General features: G+C 37.8%; 1 protein-coding gene across 1 annotated transcript in view; it reads left to right on the top strand.

Moving 5' to 3' along the window:
* Positions 1 to 17,148, top strand: part of ATP11A (ATPase, class VI, type 11A) — a 173,802-nt gene extending 156,654 nt beyond the window's left edge. The window contains exons 27-32 of the mRNA XM_009892154.1: positions 853 to 988; positions 1,537 to 1,560; positions 6,732 to 6,797; positions 7,101 to 7,204; positions 9,071 to 9,236; positions 16,641 to 17,148. Of these exons, the coding sequence (XP_009890456.1) occupies positions 853 to 988; positions 1,537 to 1,560; positions 6,732 to 6,797; positions 7,101 to 7,204; positions 9,071 to 9,236; positions 16,641 to 16,898 (754 nt within the window). The 3' untranslated portion in view covers positions 16,899 to 17,148. The remainder of the gene's footprint in view (positions 1 to 852; positions 989 to 1,536; positions 1,561 to 6,731; positions 6,798 to 7,100; positions 7,205 to 9,070; positions 9,237 to 16,640) is intronic.
* Positions 17,149 to 17,497: the final 349 nt, after the last annotated feature.

Below are 17,497 nucleotides of genomic sequence, written 5' to 3'. Positions count from 1 at the left end.
GCAGTTGTTCTAGGCTAGATGAGGCTACTGTTAGCCACTTAGGGTTTTGCACTGTATGTGTGCAATCTGTGGGGACAAAAGACTTCATATGTTCATCAGACAGGTTTTAAAGTGCATACGGTGAAAATATTGGTTGGTAGTGTTTCTTTAATTCAGAGATTTAATTTAACTGTGTTCTGATTTACTCTGATGTGGTTTATGATGTATGCCAAGTTGGTACATACTAATTCTGTGTGCAAGAACTAAAGTTGTAATATTTAAATTTTTCTGTAATAAGAAAATGCATGCTAGTGAACAGTTCTATTGTTGACCAATCTCTGTATTTTTTGTGGGAAAACATTCAAGAAATTGAATTTAACCTAAAGCTTCAACTCAGCTGCAAAATCCTTGTTTTGCATGTTCCATATAAAATTAATATCTTATTTTGTTGCAATATTCTGTATTAAAGTACCCAATGGGAAATAAAGCAAAGTCTCGAGAGACCTCTAGTGTTACCTTTTAAAATCTACAGTGGATCATCACATGCAAAGCCAAATACTGGAAAAGTACCTTCTGTAAAAAGTTTGAAAAGTAAATGCTTGCAGCACAGGAGAATTTACCATATGGTTGAAATAGGCAGAATTACAGGCAGCAGTTAAAAGGATTTAGTAAAAATTAAATTTAAAAAAAATAAAGAGGAGATGTTCAGGAAGGATTTGGATGTGAAGTGGTAGAGAGTTGCCGTGTGGAAATACAGTGGTTTTGCATGCAATCTCTTAATTGTTTTTCCTTCAAAAACCAATATGAGTGACAACATTTGTCTAGGTTTTTTCAACATGCTGATAATGAATGCATATATCTTGTTTTACACAGAGATGTTGCCAAGAATGCTTTGCTGCGCTGGCGTGCATTTATTTATTGGACATTCCTAGGAGTGTTTGATGCTGTGGTATTTTTCTTTGGTGCCTATTTCTTGTTTGACAACACAATTGTGACCAGCAATGGACAGGTTAGTGTTGGATTTGGTCAGTCAATCAAAGGTCATTATTTTAACGTCAAGTGTAATATGAACATAGTTGTAATTGTTTTCTTCAGATTTACAGCAGAGATTCTAACTGTTTTATGAGTTATGGTGAGACAGATGGGTTACCTGTTTGGCAAAGTCTGAGCTATGCAATAGGAATTATGTGTAGTAGTAAAGAGAGGCATAGGACTAGATGGAATTTAGGAGAAAGTATTGCTTCAGGATTTACATAGTAACTCTTCTGTTTCATGCCTATCATGCATCTGATGAATATCTGATTAACATATCAAAAGACTGTTGGTAGAGTAGTTATGAATGATCATAAAAGAGCTGAAATATAACAAGCTTTTTAGTATTTTAGTTATTTTTTTACATATGCAGCTTAAAATAATCTGTCTCTACTCGCTTTGCAGTCACATGAATGCAAATTTTAAGAACTTTTGCATTTTATTTATTTTACCCATTGATATTTTGGTCTATTTTATTTGTGTGCTTTTTTTCTTTTTGCTACTTGCTTCTCTTCCTATCCTCAGCTAATGACAACCAGCACTCACATGGTAAGACTATTGTGGATTTGTCATGATACCCATTTCATCTTTCACTGTTCTTTAATTAAACTGTTAAAGAGCAGTTAAATATTCGCTATAATTAATTCAAAATGTCACTTAAACGTATAGATAGAAATGTTCCTTATTGCTACTTTATAAGTACTTAAAATACAAAGAACTTATTTAGAATTTAAGGTATATTAAGGAATATGAGATGTGGTAAAGAGCCATGAACTGTAAAAAATAAGCAGGGTTTTTGCTTCCTTGCGTTTTGTTATTTTGTTCTATGCTTTTCTGTAACCTACATTTTGTTGCTGACTCTCTCTGTTATAGAAAAGTTATTACAGCTTATGCTATAAAGCGCTTTAGAAAAGACCCTCAAAGTAAGAAAAAATAAAGTGGGCACAATTTTATTGTCTATATGTAACATGCACGTTTGCTAGAAATGCAATATTCAAATACCATTAAATACCATCTTTACAATATCTATCAGGAAAATGAACTTCTAGTGTGTGAGAGAACACTTGTTGGAAAGAGCTTTTCTAAGGACAGAATGAATTTCCATTAGACGTAACTGTAGACTGCAGCACTTCCTTTTCTGGTACCGTTATGTTCTCTGTTAGATGTTCAAAACTCCTCATCAGCTTATATTTATAGTTCTGAAAATTAGACTTCTCATACCTGTACACATTTTGTAAATGGTTTGTAATGGAAATATTCTGATTGGGTTCCTTTTTGAAATTTTAGTCTACTTCTGTTGCAGACATTAAAACAAATTCTACTTGATAAAGCTCTAAAGCCAGACTAGTGCCTAATTTCCAAATTTTGAATGTGTGTGTCTACAACTAGATACCCATGTTAATATTTTACGATAAAATGTATTGCTTGATGAGACATTCTGACTCTTGAGTGTCAGAGTGGGTTAGAAGATTCATCATCATTCAGCATGCATGCTTGCCTATGTAAAACTTCCAGATTTTGAGTTGCAATTTTGGATGTAAAGGCTTGAAAGTGTTCGTGTTCTGGAATAGTCAGAGATACGTATGAGTTCATACATACATGAATGCTAGTTGGTGTTGATGCTTATTTCCAAGTATTTAAATTATGCTCACGTCTGGAAAAAAAGTCAATGAAAGATTTGAATATTTGAAGGGTTTGCCACAAGAATATGCTATTATGGAACAGAGAAAAGGTAGAAACCAGGAAAGGGGATAAAAGGGCTGAAGGTAGCACTAATACCATCAGTGATATGAGATGATTCAAGTTAGGTTCCAAATTGTTAAAATGGGCTCTGAAGCAAAAATTTTTAATTCTTCTTTCTGTCCAGAAATTATTTAATCACCATTTTTGTGAAACTAGTAAAAATTGAAGAAAGTCAATGTCTTTTACTTAGATTGATGCCTGTGTCAGACTAAAATTTACTTACCATTAAGGTTGCTTCCAAACATAATCCCCTCAGGATGTTTTTCAGTGTTTAGAAGTTTGTTTGAAACTGTTTGCATGCTGTAGAGTGATATTACTAGAATAACGGAAAAGTGTACTTTTAATCACTGAGACTTACTTCATAATGCCTGCCTCAACTATTTTCTGGTAAACAAAACTAAGATGCCAAAGATTTATCTCTTTTTAATTGTTATTAATTTGTGATATTACTTTGTGTGTGGTGTTCCACTTTGGATATGACATGATTGGTGTTGTAAAAACATGTAGTCAGAGACCAACTACACAAGGAAGGTAAGAAGAAAAGAAGGCACAGTAGAAGTGATTGCAGATTGTAAGTGTCATCTTAGTTTACCCATATAATAAACTGTATTTCCTGTGTGATTTTTTTTATTTTAACATTTGATGCGGAGTGGATTACATAGGAACATGGAAGATAAAACAACTACAGTTGCAGGAGGAGGGCGGAAGTCTTGGATAGGCTGGGAGCAGAGCATAGAAAAATATTTAATAAACTAGATGTTAACAAACAGACTTACAAAAGAATGATTCACACCCTGAAGACATGAGTAGTATCTTGAGATAGTGCTGAAAATACATTGTGAGGTTTTGTAAGTCACACCATCCCATGTTGTTCTGCTTACCTTTCTCTGTGCCAAATTAGCAGCCTTATGGAGTCTGGTGTCCCTGTGCTATGACCTGTTTTCTGAGCCAAAAAGCTGGGTAGGTGAAGGGTTTAGTTGCAGCCTGATGCTTTCTATCTAGCCTGACAAACAGAGATAGGGGGAAGGTTGTTTAAACTTTTTTATTTAATCTAGCAGCTTTTACTGGAAATACAGACACATCTGTTCAGTATGCAGAAACTTAGACTGACACTGGACTCTCCAGGAGATGCCAGATATGACATGAGAATACTATAAAAATGTAACTGCAAGAAGAAAGTTGATAAACGTTTGCATAATTTAAAGTTCCTAAACCAGATTTCTGTACTGTTTTAACTGCACTGATTTTTTAATGTTTTTTTTAGGGCCCACAAAATACTGCAGCAAGGGCATGACCCTATTCAATTATCGTATTAGATACCAAAGTAAAAGTCAGGTCAAAATGCTGAAGCTTTTCTGCACTTCATCTTGTGTCTGTACACTTGGTCACAAATTGAGTAATTTTAAAATAATAATAATAATAGTTTTAAAATAATGAAATTGAATAATGCATCTTTCAGCCAGTGATTTGTTTATTTTTCTAAAATGGTTTGCTCTTCCCGCTTGATCAGATTATCTCAGCCTAGTTTACTACAGATAGCTGTCTTGTGGCTGGCTGTGGTGTCCATTCAGAGTTTTTTCCATGGCAGCATATTTGTGTGATCATTTGCCCATGTGGATCCCCCGTCATCTAATATTGTGTAAGCTCATATAGAATAATGTAGATGGAAAGGGACCCTGGAGGTGATCCAGTTCAACTCCTTGCTTTGTGCAGTTGCTCAAGACTTTGTCTAGAATATCCCTGAGGATGGAGATTTGGTAACCTTTGTGGTCAACCTCTTCCAATGTTTTTCTGTCTTCATGGTGAAAAAATTTCTTATAGTACCTAAGCAGAATTTTTCTTGTTGCTGAAGAGAGGTCGGTTGCAGGTCTTCATCTTTGTAATTGTTCTTCAGATATTTGTGGGCAACTACTAGGTTGTTCCTTAACCTCCACTCCACCAAACTAAATAAGTCCTTCAGCCTCTCTTCACAGGAGAGCTACAGACTGCTAACCATCTTGATTCACTGCCACTAGATCCTTTCCAATTTTTTTCACATCCTTCCTGAACAGAGGGGTCCAAAACTGGGCACGGTGTTCCAGGTTCAACCTCACTATGGCTGAGCAGAGGGGAGTGATAACCTTTCTTGATTCAGTGGCCATGTTCCTTCCAATACAGCTCAGTTTGCAGTTTCCCTTATTTATAGAGAGCGCACAGTGTAGGCTTGTATTCAACCTGGAGTCCACTGTAACCCCACTGCAACTTCCTTTTCAGCAGGGCCATTGCGCAGCCAGTCAGTTCCAATATATTACACTTCCATAGGTGTAAGACTTTGCACTTTTCCTTATTGAACTTCCGAAGAGATCTGTATTCCACTTCTCAGATCAATAGAGGTCCCTCTGGACTGAGGCTCTGCCATTCGTTATGTCAGCCATTCTCTATTTTTGTACCACCTGGCAATTTGCTTATGATACTGTCTGTGTCACCATCCAGGCGATGGACAGATATATTCAACAATATCAGCCGGGGTGTCAGTCCCTGGTGTCGTTCCCTGATTACCACCGGCCGACCAAACATCAAGTCATTGATCACTAAACTATTGAGTCCGATGGTTCAGCCAATTTTCAACTCAAGTAGTATTCCATTTACCCAGCCTGGGCTTCTTTGTCTTTCAAATGGGAATACTGCCTGAGTCAAGTGTGTCAAATGCCTTGCTAAATTCAAAATAGATTGCATCCACTGCTCTCCCTCCTTAACAGCTCCTTAACCTGTTGCTCCCACGCTGTTGGCTGCTCCTTTCCTGCCCAAGCTTTGCTGTTAAATGCAAGGAGCAGGCATTGTTCTTGAAGACTTAATATCCAGAATATTGAATACTTTAGCATTTTCTTTAACACCTTCCACTAGTGCCTTCAGTGGACTTACATTTTCCCTTTGAAATTAGAATACCTGTAAATATCCTTTTCATGACCCTCAACGCCCCTCACTAATCTTAGTTCGAGCTGACCTTCAGCCTGTGTGATTTTGTTCCTCTGTACCCAGGTAATGCTTTTATGCTACCTATTTGCTACCTGCACATATTGTCATCTCTTATATGCTCCCATTTTGCCTTCTTGTTCATTGAGAAATGTTCTGCTTGGCCAGCTGGGTTTTCTGCGGAAAATTCATGTCTTCCTGCAGAACATGGTTCATGACATCTCACCATTTTTCTCTTTCAAAATCATACAGCTCTCTTGGCGCCCTTCTCTTTTGTGGGTGAAATGCTCAGAATAAAACAAAGTGTCTTCTAAAATACAGTGTCCTAGTTCTGTTGCTTACTTTCCCAGCGTTTCTCTGGATCCTGAACTTTGTTGTTTCATAGCTGCAGCAGTCCGTGCAGTCCTCTGTGACCATATTCACCACCGGTTCTTCCCTCCATCAGCATTAATGATCATTTCTGCCCACTTGAAAAGTTAAAGTGTTTTTATTTCGTGATGCAGGTGGGGAGAAAGTCAACCACAATTCAAAAGTATTTTGTCTTTAAATGTATATAGAACATTTATGTAGTTACATGGCTTTGATGGTTATCCCATTCTTTCTTGTACTGTTACTCATCTGTATAACATGCTGTTGAACTTCCAAGAAATCATGGAACACCAAGGACAGCAGAGGAAGGAGATAGAGAAAAGATGATGTTCAAGAAGATTGAAATTTTTGCAGTTCGTTTGTAAATCTCAGTGATTTGTTAACTGCTACACTTCTTTTTTACTAAGAAACTTCCTGTGAACTTTAGGTTGAGTGCATTGATTGTGTTTTTTTCCTGTCTGTATGAAGTCTGAGGTGTGTACACACAAGTGTGAGAAACCAAAACAATTTGCACTGGATAGATCATGTATGAATTCAGTGTTGTTGCTTAAGTGTCAGTTCCTGATACAAAGCAATACATAGTTTTAAGAGGTTTATTCTTGATAATGAACAAGTGTACAATGTTACCTATAACTGCTTTGAACCATTTTTTATAGATGTTTGGAAACTGGACGTTTGGAACACTGGTGTTTACTGTGCTTGTATTCACGGTTACATTGAAGGTAAGGCATGCTGTATTTTATCCATTGAAACTTTCTTAGAGCTTGTTTTCTGATTGCTGCTTGCTTATATTGGGTTCTCTCTATGACCATACATTGTCATACTAGTTTAAATTAGTTTAAATACAAGTTTTGCTATCTGTGCCTTCTTAACTAGGCTCAAAATTGAACAATGTTTTTTAGCTAATTCTGTGTAGAATCCTTCCATTTTTTCAAAGGGTGTAATTTTATTTCGTCTCCTGCTGAGTATTCTGTTGCTACTAGATAGTTATAACACTATATAATCTCATCTGGGTTTTTTTTCAGCTTGCACTAGATACACACTATTGGACGTGGATAAATCACTTCATGATCTGGGGATCACTGGTATTCTACATTGTCTTTTCTCTGCTCTGGGGAGGAATTATTTGGTATGAACCCTCATATAAATTGCATCACAAATGTTATTTCAGAAAGGGTTGTTATAAAGTTGTTATGTATTTCACTTTTTTGTTCCAAACAGAATTAAATTTAGCTTTTATGTATTGCAGAACTCCCAATAGCAGTCACATTTTAAACACATCAGTAATGGTAATTACAGAATGTTCAGCTTCTCTTTCACTGAAAGGCTGCTGCAATATTCTTAGAGAAGACTATGAAGAGAGGCATATCGGACCTCAGGCTGCCACTGAGGCTATCTCAGTAGTTATCAGTCAAAAGCAGTCCAAGGGTTGGTTCAAGTAGCTGAGGCTGTCAGAATGAGGCAAAGTGTCCCTGAGTAGGTCACATCTATGCAGCTTGGGTCTAGCCACCCATCTAGTCAACTTGTCTGGGAGGGAACTAACTGCAGCAGTCTAAACTAGGGCCAGGGAGCGGAACTAAGATTGAAGTTGTGTGGATGACCAGGAGTCCTGTGTTTTAGCTTATTATTTGCCCCCTTACTTAGCAAAGTAGATTTACTGTAGGCGTCTGAGCGCCTACTTGTTCTATTGCTGGTAAGAAGCTTTTTAAGAATTAGTATCATTCTTGTACATAGCTGATTGAAAGTAGGTGTTGGGGTTTTTGCTGTTAAAAAATTCTGTGTACTTGAAACTGAAATTTTTGGGAAGGAGATCAAGTTGAATCAGGTTCAAGTTCTTACTCTGCCTGATTGCCAACAGGAACTTGAATTTGCCTTTCTTATCTGTAGATAGTGCCCAGTTACAAGATTATCTTTTCTAACCTCTTTTGCTGGAACTGTTCTACTTTGTATACATAAGTAAACATTTTGAGGGACCAGAGAGAAAGCAGAGGCTAACTGTTGCATGGTGATTAAGGTGCCATTTAATTGGGAGTAAGGATCTGTATTTCAATGTGTTCTTTGCAAATTAGTAACTACCTGGCAACTCCTTGGATACTCAGTGGCCTCTTTTTTTTCTTTTTTCCCCAGTAAGATAAGATCTCAGTTTCTTCATCATCAAAATGAAAACAGTTTGCAGTAATGACATTTTCCCTGCTGATGTTTCCTAGCCAGCCTTGCTGTGTATTAGAGATGTAACTAAATACAGCAATGTATTTTAACTTGATTACCTTTTCAGAATGCAAGGACTTCTATCAAATTTTGGAAACCAGCAAGAAACTGCCCTACCGGTAGATGGGCTTTACATTGGAGTGTTGCTACAAACTGTCCATTGATCTTTGCTCTCAATAAAGATGGCTTCTGGTTCCCATTACCATACAGTGATGGCATTTTAATGACCACACAACTGCTATGGAAATAGAGGGAAACATGGAAGTGAAGGCAGTGAAAGTGGGGGCAGATAAAAACGTGGTGAATAGGTTAGGGAGTATGACACGAAACCATCAGAGATGCTTAAGGGAGCTTGAGAGGCATGAAAAAAGGTGTGCTCAACGAGCCTTTCTCTGAGGATACGTACAAGCAAGTGTGCATTGGGAAGGAGGAGGGAAGTGATGGGTGGGACACTGAGAAGAAAGGAGGAAATATCTGGGGCAAGATAAGCAGTAGATGGAAGAACACGAATAGGATAAAAATGTAACTTAGTTTATCTTTGCAAGGGAGAGCCAGCATGGGAGGACAGCATGGTATTTTCTGCAGCCTGGAAGACAAGAGGAAGGTAGTTCTCTCTAGTCAGTGAATATTTAGATCTCCTTTTGAGAAAACTGGGGTGGATGAACTCCCACAAACTGGGAAGCTGAACCTGAAGTATTTCATCATTGTCATAATTATTATATTTAACATTGGAAGTCTTTCTTTTGTGTATTGCAGTGTAATATCTTTTTAATCTTCTTCCTACTAGGCCTTTTCTCAATTATCAGAGGATGTATTACGTGTTCATGCAAATGCTGTCTAGTGGTCCTGCGTGGCTGGGTATAATTCTGCTCATAACTGTCAGCCTTCTTCCAGACGTTCTCAAGAAGGTCTTATGCAGGCAGTTGTGGCCTACAGCAACAGAAAGAATCCAGGTAAAAATATTTGTCATTGTGAAGTTAGTTTTTTGTATCACAAGTCTCTAATAATTAGACCTCTTTCAAGGTTAGAAACGAGATTAGAACAGAGGTTCCCCACCTGTGATGTCTGTCACTGGTTGTATACCAGCCACTTCTGAGCTGTATGGTGAAAGACACTGCCTATTATTTACATGGTGGCATTTACCTAAACCCTGGGGCAACCCCTCTGCCTCCCTACCAGCAACCACAGAATCACAGAATCAGAGAATGGTCAGGGTTGGAAGGGACCTCTGGAGATCATATAGTCCAACCCCCCCGCCACAGCAGGGTCACCTACAGCAGGTTGCACAGGACAGCGTCCAGGCAACCATGGGGAAATCAGCTGATGAGGATGGTGGGAGACAGGTATATGGCTCAACATGGTTCTTGGCTTGAGGACATAAGAAGGACAGCGGGATTGGGATCTTGGTGAGGAGGCACCTTGATGTAGGAGGCACCTACATCAGCCTGGACGGCAGTTGTTCCTGCTATTGTGGAGTATTCAGAGGCACTGCCCACACCCCTGAATTGAAGTAATTATCTTTCATACCAAGTCATTCTACTGCATAAATGAAACTCTAATGGGGACATTTTAGCAATTACCGTGCAAGATAAGCATAGTTACCTAAAATGTGGAAAATCAGCTAAAATAAACTAAGCTCAACATAAAACCAGTAGGAGTGGAACATGTGATTTTATTGAAATCCCCCTTAACATAGGGATTTGCACAAGCAGTTGCAATCTCATACCAAGGGACTCTACAACTGTATGTGTGTTTATTATTGAATAAATTTAGAATTTATACACTTACAATAAATGTGATGAGTATATAGTATGTTGGTAAGGAATATGTAGTAAACTCAAACCAACATTCATATTGCATGATCTGTGCAATATAATACTTCAAACTATTTTATACTGATGCTGTGGCTGTTACAAAACACCTCTATTAAAACTTATTCATATTCTATTAATAATTATTTCCTCTTTTATATTTCACCTTATGTTTTGCCTGTTTTCATACATTATGCCTTGCTGTGCCGATGGAATAGTGTTCTAAAATCTGTTGTCACCTTGCTTCTGATAAGCCCAAAAGGAGAAACTATGGTGTAAATAAAGACTTGCTCTGTTGAGGCTGAAAGGGAAGTCAGGTTCTGTGGAATGCGTGGTACTATTCTGGGGGCATCAAACCAGCCCCAGTAGAAACTTTTACCTCTAGTTTTGATTCCAACAAACTTTCATATATTATATATGTTAGAAGGTGAAGGACAGTAGAGGTGTTGAACCTGAAACTTAATGTTATTGCCCTTACCATTTTCAGCCCATCAGCCACTGGTAGGTTGAAATAATGAGTTACCAGCGACTGCATTTGTAGGGATTAGTTAGCATTTTGATGTTTATTTGTGAAGATACTTTTCATTAAGAGGAAAGGAATAAAGGAACTTTACTTCTAAGGAAAGGAAAATTTCCCCTTTGGCAAAGGCAAAAAACTCTTCTCATATTTGCAAAGTAAACCCCCTTGCCATTGTTTTGTATTCCTTGAATGTACAGTTGTGAAAATGCCCCACTTTAGGAGGACAGGAAAGAAAAAAGAATAGCAGAAAAACATTCCCAGGCAGATCGACATTTAGTGCTTTTCTGTTTTGATATCTTTAGTAGATGTCTCTTTGCTATATATGCCACTTGTGGAAGAAGTTGATCTCATTATAGGTTCTGCATGCTTAATTTTTAAATTCTAAATTTGAAGTCTAAAGAGGGGGACGGAGAGTGGGTTAACGCAAAGAAACAAGCTAGCAAACAAAATACCCGAATAACGGTATTACAGCATTTCTTACAGACGTTGAATATTCGTGCTGGAAAATTAATCATTTGTAAAGCAGCCTTTGGGCTTAACACTGGCAATATTCATTTTTTAATACTTAGTAGAAAATCTTTGACTTTTAACCAGCTATATCCCTTGTGTTTCTTCTTCCCTCTCTGTTTCTTCCTGTCTTCCAATCCACTTTGTCTAAATAACTGCTGCCTTGCTTTAAACATAAATGATGTGCACGGTTACTTCCTACAATCTGCTGGGGAAATCAGACTAAACATCAGTGCCTTTCTGTTGAGCAGTCCACCATCTTTATGCTTTCTCAGACTTCAAGCAGTCTAAGTTTCTAATGGAACAAAAGGTGACTTTTTTCTGCCTTTCTGCATGCTTGGCCATTTCATTCAAAGGACAGTAAAAAGTTTGTCATCAGAAGTTATTTACCGTACTCATCATCTCCATTTCTGATTCACATCAACTATATTTTGAAGAATACTTTTTAGTATAGTTTTTTCCTTCTGTTTGTTTACCTCAAAGATTCTATGAATTGTTGTCACAGTCCATCACTATCACTGTCATTTTTGTCACTGTTGTTACTGAATTTTACATAATGTTTCTGCCTCAAGAAACTAGGATTCTTAGATCCTCATTTTAATAATTGGTCTATCTGTTGGTGAATGCATGTCATGCTTGCATTGTACCTGAATAAATGGAATAGTTGACACAGAAAGAAGTGAACTCTGATATTGCTGATATTACTAGCCTAATAGAGAAAATGTGGTACTGGAAGCCATTTAAGCGATCTTTAGAATATATTAGTATATCTGCTCTTCTGTGATAGAAGAAAATGCAACTTTTTAATAAGTTATTTCCAGCATGCATTTTGAAACTGAGCTTTCCTTATATTCCATTTTACGAAATTCTGTGGTCCTTCTAGAAGGAAAACAGCTCAAGATCCAAAAGTATATGACATCTAATATAAAGTAAAAGTAGAAGAAATGCTAGTAAGCCTTGGCTTCCCTACAGTCTGTGAGAAAACTATTTTTGACTTAGTACTAAGAGACTGTTGGTTTCCATTGCAGATTTTATATCTTTATTTCTTAACTGGTTAAGATCAAACATACATTTCCTCTTTATTCCCCCCTTCCAAAATGTATAGTCAATAAAAATTACTGTAATTACCTAAGTCACAGGGAAAACACACAAAGTTTTTTTCACTATGGAAAATTCTGTCTAAAATCGGCTTTTAAGTGCCTTAGGATTGGTTTGAACAGAGCTTGTAAGGAATTCTTTTTAAACGTACTGCATTCCTATAAGCTATATTGCTTTCTTTGTAATAAAGGGCTTCTGGAACAATTGACAAGACTAACATAGGACCAGCAGCCACCTCCCAGCTTACTACATTAGTTCTCCTCAGGCAGTTCTGAGTGTTTCAATTATTTGAGAGTCACTTCAGTGTGTGGTGGGTGATTATAGAATTGTCTAGGTTGAAAAGGGCTTTCAAGATCATCAAGTCCATTATCATTCAGATGTTTTTAAACATTCTGTATCTAGTTCTGTTTTATTTGGGAGAGCTTTTCAGTTATATACACACATACAGAGGGGTGTGTGTGTATACACAGACATATATGTACATAAAAGTATATGTGTATATATGTGCATGTATATTTATATATATATGCCTATGAACTGTTGTCTGTCTTGAGCTAAAACACTAATTCTGCAAAAGCTTTGGAGGAATCTGTTGTCTTTTGGCAATTTTGGTCAAAATCTGCTCATGTCTGTCATACATGCAGTCCCAGTGACTCTTTGGCTCAATGAAAAAAGCTGAATTTTGTGTTTTAACTGGAAATTGTGCAGCTATGAGGTTTCTTTCAACCTTTACTTTTAAAGAACAATGGTTTTACTATATCCAATCTACATTAATTGATTATATTTCCTTTTTCTTTATTCTTCTTTCATTTGATAGCAGAAGCTCAGCAGCTCTGTTAGGGAAAATGTAAATTCACTTTAAATATCCTCTTCGTTTTTATAACTGTCACTTTGACAGTGTTTCAGCATTCTGAAATATTTTATAGCTGAAATACCAGGTGTTTAGATTCTGAGCTGTAAGTGACTTCTGTGCTATCATTCCTTTTTAAGAAATAATTTTCTTTTTCTCTTTGCTTCTGACTGATTATTTTTTTTACTTCACTGTCACTTCAGTCACAAGATCGGCCCATCAGCCTTGTTATGAGATCTCTACCCTTTGCTGCGCTTGGGGGAACCCAAAGTGGTACTTTTGCCTGGGAAGCCTCTCTGGGGATTCATCATTCTTCTGTTCCTCAAGGGGCTTAGCTGGTGTTGAACAACTGCACAGGGCTCTTAAAACACTGGTCAACAGCAAACTGTTGTCTTTGTCATGTATCGGGCTCCTCTTCTGTGGAAAACAAAGAAATGGATCTTGCTGTGGCAATATTTGAATCCCATGGAAGAAGTTACCTTGGTAACTCCCCTGCCCTCTCTCCTCGTAGGGTAATGACTAAGCTGTAAGTCAGCCTTCATTAGCAGTGGCCCCTTCACCTCCGTGTGCAGCACTCCCTTCAGTGTACCAGTTGTTCTGGGGAGTAGTGAAGCAGAACGTCCGCTCCTTAATTTGAAATCGATTTGACCTCATCGTATCACGAGGACCTCTCCCATTCAGTACAGGTTATTGTCAGAGGGGAAAGACCCGCAGCCCACGGTACTTAGTCATGGTACAGTTAAGTGCTTTTGAGAGTAATTAAGTATTTTTAACAGAGTTTGAAATTGAATTGGAAACATCCTCAGAGTGACTCAAAGGATTAACTTCAGGATCAAGAAATAGAAACCTTGTTTTACACTGGGTAACCTTTCCTTCTTAAATCTATCAGAAAATCCGTCACTTTTACAGGAGTTTGCTACAATATTTACATTTGTACCAAATGGTACCGTTCATTCACATTTCCCTCTTGTATTCAGCAAGAGTCTCACTGTTTTTCCTCATCCTTGCAGAAGAGTATGAGACATAAAACAGCCCTAAATGCACTGGCGAACAGCGATGGGCGACTTCTTGAAGGAATTCTTTCAGCTTCCGAGCCATAATTAGATCAAAGCTAGGTAACAGTACTGTATGTGTTGCCAGTTTGGATTAATTTTTATTGGTGAACTGTGCTATTTACAAATCAACTGTTTCCTCCAGAGTTTTTGATGTACTTTATTCATATTGATACAAAATCGTTATGTTTTACTTGGAGAGCCTAGTTTTTGCAAGAGATGTTCCATGCAACAGGTAAGATCTTTTTGTCTCGGACACTTACTTATGTACAGCAAAATAATGAATCCATATACCCATAATAAAGTCCCATAAATACATTGTGTTATGTATAGGTGTTGTGTGACATTTCTTCTGTAAGAACTGCAGTCATTACTGCAGAGTGTACTCACATCGCACCATGGTGTAGAATACATAAGTCAGAAGTAATTCTCACACCTTAGTAGTTCATCCATCATCTCTTGTGCTCTTGAATACATATATAGACCAAATGCAGACAGTAACGGAGGAAGATAACCATACAAAAGGAAGTGAGTTACCTGTGAATAGGACCTTGGGTCAGGAGACTGGGGCTGTGTATCCGGCAATATCTACCATAGTCATGTGTTCTGTATAGGCCAGCGCGTGGCTGCATTGCTGCCTGGGATCAGGAGAGAAGCGTGGTAGCCTTGCCAAATGCCTGAGACAGCCGTATGAGTGGTGAACTCCTAAATTCTCCAAACATTAGGGCAGCAGAATGAAGTTCTTTGCTTTACATCATCTTCTTGCCACGCCACAGATTACATGAACAAGTGTATGTAAGAAGATACACTTTGTACTCAAATACGTTCACACCTGGCTGCCATATCTGCTCCAGTCCCTTCATGCTCTCCTGACTCCAAAAGCAGCACAGGATGAACTGAGTGAAGGTGCGAAGTATCAATACGTGAAGAGGACAAATGAAATGTAATGGGCTTGTGTGGGCTTCAAGGTAGTTGAAGCGTGCTTTTCATTTACTTTTAATGACTGCTAGACAAGTAGTAGTAGAAAACCTCAGCTTTCTTGAGTATCTTCAAGCATGGCAGGTTGAAAGCGCTTGCCTTGGAGCTATGTGTTGAAAAAACATGATTTTATTTTTAGAAATACATATGGTAACTAAAATGCTTCACTTTCTAGCTGGAAGAATAGGAAAAATAGTTACTATATAGTGTAAGATTATTTCCCCCAACATTTCCAAAACAAAATCTGCTAATCTGTTACCTGATTATCTTCATTTTTCAGTGTTAATGTTGGTATTTGGTCTATATGTGTGTTTAAAAGAACACAGGCCTCACTGTTAGTGAGCAGTTTGGTGTAGTTTGCTGACTTTTCCAAGAGTAACTGTTGTAAGAGAGTTTTCTGATTGCTCTTGGTTATGCAAGAGTAGTGTTTCAAGTTTGTGATTGGCATTAAAAATGTAGTATTAAATCTCAGCCAAACTTCTATAGGCTACATCATTAATATTTAGTTTGTGATTTTGTCCTTTTTGTTACTGTGTTGCTGTTAACAGGGTAGGAGGAAGGGAGTGATTAAGAACAGTGGATTGAGTGGCTTATGTAGCATTCATGAAGAGTCATTAACAACATTTATTTGAATCACGCTTGTAATGCATTTGTATCTTAAATACCATCACATAACCACCATACCTCTATACCTGGAAATTATCTGTGCATTTAAGTCAGAAGAATTAGATAAACTCATTGAGAAAAGTGCTGTGCTGATTTTCTTTCAGTTTGTGCACATGTTCCAGGGTCTTGTCATGCAACCATGGCGTTACTGTAGTCCTGAGTATTTCCTGAGTGGAAGTGCCGATTCTGCCAGAGTGTGGAGGGATTATGTGGTACAGATAAATTTTAATGGACAGTTAGACCAAGATAGTATTGCAATGTGTAGTATAAATTGCCTGTACAGATGCTACACATAACCTAAGCAAGTCCAAAATCAGATGCTGCTTAGAATCATAGAATGGTTTCGGTTGGAAAGTACAAAGCAAGTGCATTGAACCTCTGGAACTTCCATCTGTTAGCACGAACCAACTGTAAAGAATTCCCTCTCTTTGGAAGTACAGGGCAAAGTACTTGAATCTGTTCTGTCTTAAAATTCCCTTTAAGAAATCCTGACTAAAAAAGTTCAGAGATGGAAGGATGTACCAGGAGAGATCACAAAACGAAATATAAACCTGATTTAAAACAATTCAACTTGAGAGCAGTCCTCCGTGTCCTCATCTGTTCTCTGAAGAGACCATTGTCAGGTTTAGAGACTATATGTAAAATTATGCCTGGTTCTGTAGGTCTTAATATAAAACTAATCATGTTGAAAATGGTTGATTGCTCAACATCATGAGGGTTTATACCTTTCCATGAAACAAATAGCCAGAGTGGTGATCTAGTGAAAGGCATTGCTATACCAAGGGCACAATGGCCCTATGGAAGAACACAATTGTAGACTTTTAGCTCCAAAATCATCTATTCACTGTGTATTTGTTTTTTTTTCCTTTTGACAGAATGCATCGAGGCACTGTCGGGAGCACATCTCGGAATTCACACCTCTTGCCTGTCTGAAAAGCCCAAGATACAGGAGCAGTGACTGCAGCAATTCCCCAGCAAGAAGGTCTAATTCTCATTCTAAAAAAATGATGTTTACGCATTGGAAAGGCGTTGATTATTCAGTACTTCCATCTGTCTTTGGCTATTCAAATAAGCATTGCCGTTCCAGTGCAGGCTACCGCTACAGTGGGTCAGGTTTGGAAACGTCTGTGTGACAGAACACCAAGTCAAGCCTTTAAAAACTGTATCTTTGTTTATTTCTTTTTTCAGGAAACAAACATGTCACAGAAACATATTAAACTATACCTGGCTTTTGCTGTCTGAGGTAATGTTCAGACAAACAGGAACAAGAGCTAGAAGTATGAACCCTTCCAGGCCAAACAGGCCTCTTTTTATGTTTTGAACTACTGGAGCAATGAACAATCTGCACAGTCTGGTACTGTGAGACTGGTAGCACTAAAAATTCTCTTCATCCTGTGTCAAGACACTTGTGCATTTACTGCTTCTGTCGTCTTTAGTCATTTTCTTTGTTACTTGAAGTGTATAGTTTCAGTTAGTGACCTACATTTTGAGATCAACAGTTTTAATTTTCAGCCAGAAGCAATGACCTCAGTTATCTCCAGTGAAAGTCTCCTAAAGCATATTTAACAAGTGCTGTTTCTGATTTTCCTCTGTCCTTTTTCTTTCTCTGCTTTTTCTGTAGAACAAACTGGTGTTTCCTCTGTGCAAATCTGCTTTCAAGAAACACTCTCTAATGTTCACTTCCTTGTAAGTGGCCAAATCAGGGCTATGTCTGGTTTTCAGTTACTTTTCC

Source organism: Charadrius vociferus, unplaced genomic scaffold (assembly GCF_000708025.1).
Source record: "Charadrius vociferus isolate BGI_N301 unplaced genomic scaffold, ASM70802v2 scaffold218, whole genome shotgun sequence".
NCBI lineage: Eukaryota > Metazoa > Chordata > Aves > Charadriiformes > Charadriidae > Charadrius > Charadrius vociferus.
This window is presented reverse-complemented; position numbering and strand designations above follow the sequence as displayed.